The sequence below is a fragment of the Hipposideros armiger genome, unplaced genomic scaffold (genome assembly GCF_001890085.2).
Source record: "Hipposideros armiger isolate ML-2016 unplaced genomic scaffold, ASM189008v1 scaffold_47, whole genome shotgun sequence".
Lineage (NCBI taxonomy): Eukaryota > Metazoa > Chordata > Mammalia > Chiroptera > Hipposideridae > Hipposideros > Hipposideros armiger.
The window spans coordinates 2065160-2075156 of NW_017731397.1; the positions used below are offsets into that span (position 1 = coordinate 2065160).

Below are 9997 nucleotides of genomic sequence, written 5' to 3' on the forward strand. Positions count from 1 at the left end.
AAAAGAAAGAAAAATCAGTATTTCTGCAAAATAAAAGCGGGACGGAAGGGAGGCTGCAGCGTCTCTTCTTAAGCAGGGATGCTGTCACATCGCAATCTCCTAGTTTGGTTTTAATTTTTATCATCATTCCTTCATTTATAAAATGGCTACAATTATCTTTCAAAGCACTCTGGGCTCAGTGCTCAGCCAAGGCAGTGGTGTTCCTGTGTGCTGGGGAGTGAAGATTTGGGTGAAGTAGAGTACAGGTACTACGAAACCGCAACAATAGGAGTCCCAGCAGTAATCGCGCTTTCTACGTGCCCGGTTCTCCAGGGCTAAGAAGAAGGTCCTATTACGATCCCATTTATAAGATGAGAAAATTTAAGTAGAGAGAGGTTAAACAGACCCTCTAAAGTCACACAGGCAATACGTGGTAGAGCTGAGATTTGAGCCCAAGCAGTCTGGTTCCTGGGTTTATGTTTTTAAACTACTACATTCACAGTTTATTGAGTCATGAGTCATGATTTCTAATACACAAAGGCCTGATAATTATCATGGGTTATGTTCTCAGAAAAGGTGCTAACAGCTGAAATGATGCATTATAGGCTAAAGCTGAGTTTTCAACAGAAGTAAGAATATAATAAAGGGATCCTGAAAGAAAAATGCCCAAATTTTTATGGAAATGACCACAGATAGCATATTTAGCCAATTATAAATGCTGTACTAGAAAAGGTTAACATTTACAGGCATAAATAAGTTAGTTAAATACAATCGGTCATGGAAAACACATTTAACACGTTCTCATTCCCTTCAGAACCCATATAGCATTTTCCACCACTAGGCAGGGCCTGAAGGAAAACCTCCAGGGTTGGAAGATTCCAAAGCTTTTCTGTACCTGGATCTGCAGGTGCCATCTTGCACCTGGAGGCGAGGGAGGGAGCCTGCCTGAGGAAAGCAGAGGCAGAGCCGAGGGGCAGACAGAAGGGAGCTGGAACACATCTGTGCCCAAAACTCGGCTGTGCCCAGGGTCAGGTCACTCCCCAACGCTTCAGCTATAGGAGACAATAAATCCCTAGTATTTGCTTCTAAAAAAAGAAGAAGCTCTCCTTCAAGATGTCCTGAGAGCTTTAGAACCAGTTGCTTGCTTTTTGACCCAGATATGCCTATTTTGGTACTCTCTCTCCATGAAAATGTCCCACTAAAAACACAGTAGACATTAGAAATCAACTAGCCAGGAATTCTGCAATCTTTGGGGTGGGGGGGACCCGTTTTTTTCAGCTGCCAGTTCATCAGCTTTGCTTCACATAGTAACACTGTGGGAAGAAGGGGACACCTACCCTTAAAATGTAAGAGGAAACTCAAATATATTCTGAATTTTTGAAGACTTAATCCGTTCATTGCACTTTTATGCACAATAGAAAGAAGTTTTTCAAGGTTTTCACCTACATTTTTTTATGTCTTGTCTTTGCTTGGCAGTAGAATGAAACGCATTATTTATTTTATCCAACATTTTAAAAAACTAAATATAACCATGAAATAATACTGACATTTTAATGTATCAGAACTTATTGCTCCAAATTAATGGTACCTTTTAATGCAGCGCTCTTAGGAATGCTCAAACGCCATTACTACTGTTCAAAACGTTTTTTTTTAAGCTGCCAACATAAACCATGTATCAACAAATGTTTTCTTTTTATCATGACATGATACTTCCTCTCAGGCCCAAAGCTTTTTTACCCTTTATCCTTCAGCCTTCATTCATGTGAGTTTCACATTCTCCTACCCACCGCTGCTGTTATTATACTCAACACTCAAAGGACCTCTTCAAGTCTAGGTTCTTCGGGGAACCAGAGATGGGAGGGAGGGAGGATGTGGGAAGAAGGACGCCATCTCCCAGGCTGGCTGCCACACACAGAACTTTTCCCATCGAGTGCTGGGGGCCGCGGTGGGAACTGCAGACAAGGAGCTAAAACAAGTCTTCACTCTTCACTAACCTGGGAGGACCAGCCACCCAGAGCCTATCTTCCTTCCTTCCTCACACCCACTTACATATCTCAAGGTAGAGGGGAAAAAGGGGAAATCTAAGAATTGAGTCTGTGTCCTAGAACCTGTAACTCATTTTCAGGAAGCTGAGAGATCTTGTCTCCATGACTTTCATTTCATTTCTGTTTGCAGGTAAGCAAAGATTATATACAATATGATGCGGTTTCCACCCAGAAACGAAATGACGTTTAACAGTTCCTTATTTTTCCCCCTCAAAGACTGTTTCAGCACTTTATTACAGTCAGAATGCAATTTTAGTAGAAACTTCCTTGTAGTATTACTTAGTTCTGCCATTTGAGACACATCTAATACCTTGCCACATCCAACTCAACCTTGTTTTATCCTCCACAGCAGCAGGTGGGCTGCTAGACATATGGCAGGGACTCAACCATATCTGCTGACCTAAAGGAGAAATCTCTAGAAACCTGGAGACTGAGGCTTCTACTTCTAAAGAAAATTGCTTCTTTATCCCCATTCTTCATCTGGATAAATCCTACCTATTCTGCTATCTGGCTAAATGTCTCATCTCCAGAGAGAACTTCCCTAACTGCCGTCTCACCCAAAGTAACACATATTTTACTAGAAATTAATGAAACTCTTTTTCTTTCAACTTATCACAATTTGTAGGCTTTGCTGAATTGGTGGTATAGTGTCAGCATTCAGAGATTGCATGGACATCAGCACCCACAGCTTTACCCTGAAAAGTTCCAAGATGACACTCATATCCTCATACGACACTGCTGTCATCCCCTCAGGGCACACAGGCCGTGGAAGGGAAGGAGTGGAGAAGAGCCACGTCTGCAAATGGCCTCTCCCGAAGTTGCCTAAACCTGCTCTTTACGTAGGCATTGCATTTCTCAGTATTTATTTCAAGTCTATTATCCAGAGTTGACTGTTTAATTTTGTTTTCTCTCACCTTTTCTGTTTCTCAGGAATTTTTTAGTATTCTCCCAGTTCTGGAATTAGTCAGCCCTCTTGTACAAAAAGAATTTCCATCATCTCTCAAAAAACCAAAACTCTAAATTCAGTTATTAATATATGGTCTCGTGTGTGTGTGTGTGTGTGTGTTATATATATAGAGAGAAATAAAATTAACAGTTAGGTTTACAACTCCACTGGGTATAATTTCTAAGAAGCTGTCACTTATTTGAATGTATATTTATTTTTAAACATCTTAAGGAAAGACCTTACCTGTTCACCTGCGTCTTGAAACTCCTTGCATGCATCAGGGAACACATCATAAATAATGAGCGGATAGCCATGTTTCATGAGGTTTTTTGCCATTGGATTCCCCATGTTGCCTAGTCCAATGAATCCAACTGGAGTCTTAGAGGCCATTGACCTAGAACACACTGATTTCAATGCATTACTTTCAATGGGAGCAGATAACATTTTTTATTGTAAACATTTGTTCAACATTAGTGTGTCAACTGTAATTTTTTTCCACCCACCCACACCCCTCCCCTTTGGCAACCATTAGCTTGTTCTCTGTATCTATGGGTCAGTTGGTTCGACTGTTATTTAGATGTTTTCTATTAAAAAGATTTTAAAGGTTAGTTTTTAAACTAATGATCTAATCATATTTAAAGATATCAACAATGTGCAGGCAGACTAACTTCAAATTATTAAGTTCTGCAGGAAACAACCATAAATCTAAAGCAATCTCTCTTCTGGTTTCTATCGCCAGAGCATTTCTTTACCATTTTTAACAATAAACTTTAAAATGTTATTATTTATAAAATACCTATTATGTGAAAGATTCTAGAGTCCTCACGTCTACATTATCTCCTTTAATAGTGTGTATTAAAAAACGTGAAAGTATTCAATAAAACCTCTTAGACAAGGTCCAAGAACAGAAAAGTTCTTTTTACCTTCCCACCCCCACATTTATAGAAACCATCCCCTCCAATGGTATAAAAAACAATCTTAATACAATGTTAACCCAGGAGAATGTATTTCAACCAAAAGTCACCAGTTTATAAATGGGGTTTTAGGAGGAAGGGGACACTACCATAGGCTTTAAATGGCAAGAGTAACACTCAGGACCTTGGGCATTTTCAGAGAAGAGGCACTTACATTTACAGAAAAAAGAAAATCATTCTTTAAAAAAAGCTGTATGGTAGTTTTATCTGATTTTCTTCTTTTTCACAAAAGGCTTTTTGAAATCACACAGTGGCACACAATTCAAAGTAACGCTTTTTGCAAGACAGCAGAGAAGCTTAGCGTTACCATGAAAATAAGATTACAGGATAGTTCTGTTTCTGGATTCAGAATTCCATTCAACAAATATTTACTGCATTAAGTTATTTGGCAGAGCTCAGAAAGACACAAGCGATGGCCTTGCCCTCAAAAAGCTCACAGTCTAGTGAGAGAATAAAGAGAAATAACCCTACTTGCCTCTTGCCCTATCGTTTCCCACTGTATTTTTTTCTTTTTCTTTCAAGGACTCCAGTTTTAAAACGGTGTAGTGTACCAACTAACCATAGCCACCCTTTTAAGTTTCAGGTCCTCCCCCCCGATGGACCTGTTTTTCCTTCAACGTAATCTAAATGCAATGAGATTTCCTAAAGCAAATTATTTGAAGCCCTAATGCTTAAGAAATAGGGGTCTTCTTGGGTTAGAAGCATATATAATTCCTGTTAACTTGATGATTCATCTCTAACATTTCCATTACACATGGGTGTCATTCTTGTGCACCATCACCCTACCAGTGTTCAGTTAACCAGGAGTATAACAGATTTAACAGGAGACCTGGGTCTGGCTTTCTTGTCCACAAGAGGTTCGATGATGGTCAGTAATGATGATTCCTGGTCAGTAGAACAAGAATCAGAGGAGGGTTATATCAACCAGAAAACCAGCTCAGTTTCTGAAATACTACAGGATAGCAATTCCTAGTGATAAAATCGTAGAAGAGCTGAAGTAGAGTGCTGATGTTAGTTGCTGAAGTTCAGGTCAAAAATAATGAGGCCCAGATTCTGGACAGGCCAATACAAAAATCAATGAAGACAAAGTCTTCAGTGATGGGCTCAATTCTCTTCATTTCATCTTTGCTTGTAGCAAAGTTAGAGAAAGGGTAACATAATTAGATGACTATTATTATTATTATTATTATTATTATTATTATTATTTTAAAGAGAAGAGGTTATTTACTGCTGGTGATAACATTTAAGAACGTCTGTGAGTTTAGAACACTTAGATTCCTATTCAGGAGTGGTCAATTCTTAGATATATGCCCTTGAACTAAAAAGTTACTTAACTCCTCTAGACGTTTTTATCAGCCAGAATAAGTACTTCAGAAGGTTATTGTAAAGACTACTTGAGATAATACAAGTAAAGCATTAAACAGTGCATGGCACTTGGACGGTCAGTAAGTGTTTGCTACTTTTACTATCAACGGTCAAGAAGTAGCACTGGGGTACAAATCCTATACGCCAAATGGCCCTTTTTTGCTTAGCAGGTTAGAAGAGCCAGAATGTTGGAGGAAGCGATGGAGACTACTATAGGAGAATGCCCTGTATCTGAGGAAATAACAGCTTTTAGTTCAGGTGGTGCATCAGAAAGTGTGCTTGGACGATAGAGAAGAATACCCTCCTAAAACGGGAGAAATTCAAATTCGTATAATAAAATCATTACCCTAAAAACTTTTAAACTTAAATAATACATCGTCCTTTAAGTAAGTCACACACATTAAAGTGTAGAAAGAGTAAGTCAGACCATAGCTAAAATCAAGGTGACAGCATATCAGTCAACACATTACAAAGGTGACACTGACTGGTAAAGAAACTAGTTAGAAAATTTTGCAAAGTTAGTTTCTAAATGTATAGATTTACAGATTATGTCCTCTTTTTTTAATAGGACATGGGCAAAGTTATCCACATCTTGGTAACATTAGGGCTACCGAAAATCAGGCTTTTCTAAGTTTCAACATGCAAAAATTGTTAATAGGTTAATTATTTTACATTTCCAAAGATTTTTTCCCCCTCATCAAAGTAATGCATTTCATTGTAGAAAACAGGAAAATCCCAAAAAGTATAAAGTCATAAGGGAAAAGGTTAATCTCACTACACAAAAATAATCAGTCTTTTAAATGCATTTTTTCATTATATCATGAGATTATGTTGTGGCAATATATGACTTGGTGTTCTATTTTATCACATATTATGTTATTAGCATTCTATTTGCTTAATATTAAGAGTTACTAAACTGAGAATGGTGACTTACTCTATAAAGGCCTTTATTGTTTGAGTCAAGTTATTTTAGAAATAAATATTCTCCCTACACAAGTTTAAAGTCAACGTTTGGTCCCAGGGCCATGTGCATCTTTTCAGAACTTCACGTGCAACCCTAGAAGCCTACGTAAAGGGAAAAAAAATGCCACTACACATTTTATTTATGCTATGTGTTGTTTTGAAAGTAGATTTCCTACACACGAAAAGGGGCAATAATAAAAAAAAACTTTCATTCTCATTTCTGTTACATGATGCTAGTTAATTTTCCCATTCCACCTTTGGTCAGGTGGTCACATTAAAATGACCTGCTACAAATCAGTTTTCCATGTACATGTTGGTGAGTCACAATGACTGCAGGGGGGCTCCATCTGTAGATTTTTTTCATCTGTACAAAGAAATCTGAAACTAAATTTAATTACCTTCTAAAATACAAAACTTACTTTTATCAAATGGTCATGAAACAGTAATATATGTAGAGTTTAATATTGCTCATTTTTCTAATTATTTTTTGATGCTTTAATTATTTTAAATTTAAGATGTGCTATTAACTGACAACTTTCAGGTCTCACTTTTTTTTTTTTTTTTTAGCTGAGCCATCCTGCCACCTGTTGGCAGCTCAGCTTGGCCAGGAATCGAACCGCTAGGTGCTCAGAGCTCGAACTCTTGAGCGAGCTCTTAACCAAATAAGCCACTCAGCCGGCCCTCTCAGGTCTCGCTTTTTAAAAATAGTAAATAACTGTATGGATTTTTATATTACTATCCATATGATAGAAATATCTGAAACATACTGTGGAGACAAATATCCCACAGAATTCAAAACACTAAATAATGTTACTATTTGAACACGGTTCTTTTTCTTAATGCCCCTAGACTCCAAACTTGAATGTAGATTTTTTTTTTAAGACTTCAACGTCAAAAAAGTTAACACTTTTGTAGTAAACTCGTATTAACAGAAACATTTCAAACAATTCCAGAGTAAAAACAATTGAAGTGTTTTAAACAATCATCAGAAAAAGAGCTTAAAGTTGATCATAATCTATATTCATATATCTTTGGGTCAAAGAACATGAAGCACAAGATTACATGCCAAAGTAGTCTAACCAGCATTGAGGAACAGTTCCAGTTGACACACATAGGCAAGTATTTTAGTCCTGGGCCTCAGGCTCTTCTATGATCAATAGCAAGGACTTGTATAACTCTAAAAGGTGCATCAAGGGTTCATTAGGATATCATTTGAACACCTCGTAAAACCATTAAACAGCACATATGTCTTCCTTGGCTAATCAAAACTGAAAGAATTGCAAATTCACGTGAAAACTGATGCGACATTTACTACTGTGGAAAAGTGACTAACCAATTTTTTTTTAAGTATCTCCACAGTGGAAGGCATTTTTTTGTAGCTCAATACCTGTAGCTCAAACAGTGGTTACACTCAAGTTTGGCAGATGCTGTGAGTTTGTATCTTGTTACTGTGATTCTGTATCAGACATCTGTTCTCTTGCATCACATGGAGCCTGCCCTTCTCAGGCCAGAGAAGAAATTCACTCTTCTGCTTAGCTTTTACTGAGTGGGAGAAAGGAGAACTGTTAAGAACTCAATTCCCCACCTGCTGGCTTTTTTTTAAGGAAAGATTTTTAAAAATTAATACCAAGGCTTTAAAAAAAAACACCTCAGTATGATACTGCTCAGCAGTGCACTGTTACACTCTCAAATTTTTACAGGAAGACAATGGCAGCGTCCCCACAAATTAACCAATTTTTCAATCAAAGAGGAATCCTGGTGTGATAGAAAGTGCAGGAATGAGGAAGAATCAAGGACTAACTCTAGATCCTGCCGAGATACTCATTCACGTGTCCAAGGGGCCTCGGGTTGTTTGTCTGGAAAATGAAAAAGATTAGATCTGTTGGTCGAAAAACTGCCTTTTCCTAAGTCAAGTGTTAGCTTCCATAACTTACGGGGAGAGATGGGTTCAGGCCACAATTCTGAGGACGTTGTAAGTGTTTTGGTTAATAATTTGACAGAAGTGCCGTCTTCAGGTAGTACAGTTACAAAGAAGAGGTGTGTGTGGGAGGGGGAGCCCACCTTGCGGACCAAGAGTGACTTAAAACTTTGCTGGAATGACTTACTACTTGGTTTGTATTGACATCACTTGTGTTAAACCATCTTGTACGATTAAGATGGTTCAACAAAGATCGGGCCCTACTGCCCGAGGGCGCGCCCACCCAGGGTGCACCCTAGGGGCGCTGAAAGGCCAGCCAGCGCTGCAAGGCCAGGGTTCACTGGGATGGATGCGGGGTCGCCCCTAAGTCCGGCCCTCCACTTGTCCTCGTGGTCCTAACTAACTCCAAAGAAGCAAGCCCGGGACCCAGGTGTTCCTCACTTTACCCCAAGGTCTTCCCACCCCCACCTAAGTCCCGAAAGGGGCTCTGAACACCATTCAACTGGATCCGGGGCGAAGAGTATTGAGAGAAGTACTAGCAGTGCGATCGACAGCCGCACAAGACGTTAGGCCTTGGAACCGGTTAAAATGGGGGGTTGTAAGCCCCGACCCAATCGCAGCACCTCCCATGAAAAGGCCTTTTCGGCCGTCAGGGCGCGAGAGGCGGGCGGCTGGAGGACCGACAGGGGAAGAAGGCGCGAGGTCCTTACCCGCTGCAAGGCTGGCCGCTGCCGGCTGCTGCCGGCGGCTCCAGTACCGGAGGCCGGAGGCGGCTCCACGGAGCCGTAAGGAGGCTGCCATGCTGCCCCCGTCCCGCCTCCCGGCGGTGACCTCCGCCGCTCCGGTCTCGCCCACTGTCCACGAGTGTGCGCAGCAAAGCAGGCACCCACAACACCCGCAAGGGGCCGCGCACGCACGCGCTCTGCAGATCGGGGCGGGCACCCACCGCGAGGGGAGGAGCGCTGTGCCGAGAGGCGCCGCCGGGTGGGACACGGGACGTCAATCTCCTTATGGACAGGGAGCGGACCAATCAGGATTCCCAGTTTCTCCGCCCTTCACGAACCACTAATAGAAGGCCTTTCGAATCCCCTTAGCTTGGTCCCTGGCCCCGCCCCCAAGCTCCTCCCCCGTGTAGACTGCAGGCGAGTCTCCTTGTTTACCAAAAACACTGAGGGTGTGTGAGAGGCGGTGGCTGTCACTCACTACCGCCTCCTCCGAGCACCTGACTCCTCCTCCCCCAGAACCGCCCCCTCGGAAGGCGTGTGTAACTGTGTGTGTTGTCTTCTTGCAGGCAAGTATTAATCTTTGACTCGCAGCTGCTACTGCAATTTTTAGGCAAGAAAAGAAATTCCCAAGTTTTCTAAACATGGGACCTATTTTAACTTCAATAATATGCGGGTCTCCTAATGTTAGCATTTCTGTGTTTTGCACCTGTTCATTAAGAAACAATCACAGAAATCTACCATGAGTGCAATAAGCTGTTAAATTCATTTGATTTTATTTAACACAACAGTTTCTTTATAAATTTGAAAAATCATAGGAAAACAAGTTGATAACATTGTCCTCTTTGAAGGGTAGAATTGCTAGAAAGTTACACTCCCTATTCCAACATATATCCAATATATATTTCTCTAATGTTTGAAAATTCTGCATGCATTTTGTAAGCAAAAACTAAATGTAAATGAAAGTCCAGAAAGGTGTGGTGTGGTGTGTGTGTGTGTGTGTGTGTGTGTGTGTGTGTAAGAGAGATTAGATTTATTCATCCTTCTGTCTGCGTTGATGTATATATTTGAATCTCAACTCCTTG

At 40.5% G+C, this 9997-nt stretch overlaps 1 protein-coding gene across 1 annotated transcript in view; it reads right to left on the reverse strand.

Moving 5' to 3' along the window:
* The window catches only part of HIBADH (3-hydroxyisobutyrate dehydrogenase), a 91895-nt gene extending 82699 nt beyond the window's left edge, over positions 1-9196 (reverse strand). The window contains exons 1-2 of the mRNA XM_019639949.1: positions 8901-9196; positions 3214-3374 (exon numbers count right to left, since the gene is read on the reverse strand). Of these exons, the coding sequence (XP_019495494.1) occupies positions 3214-3374; positions 8901-8991 (252 nt within the window). The 5' untranslated portion in view covers positions 8992-9196. The remainder of the gene's footprint in view (positions 1-3213; positions 3375-8900) is intronic.
* Between the last annotated feature and the right edge of the window lie 801 nt (positions 9197-9997).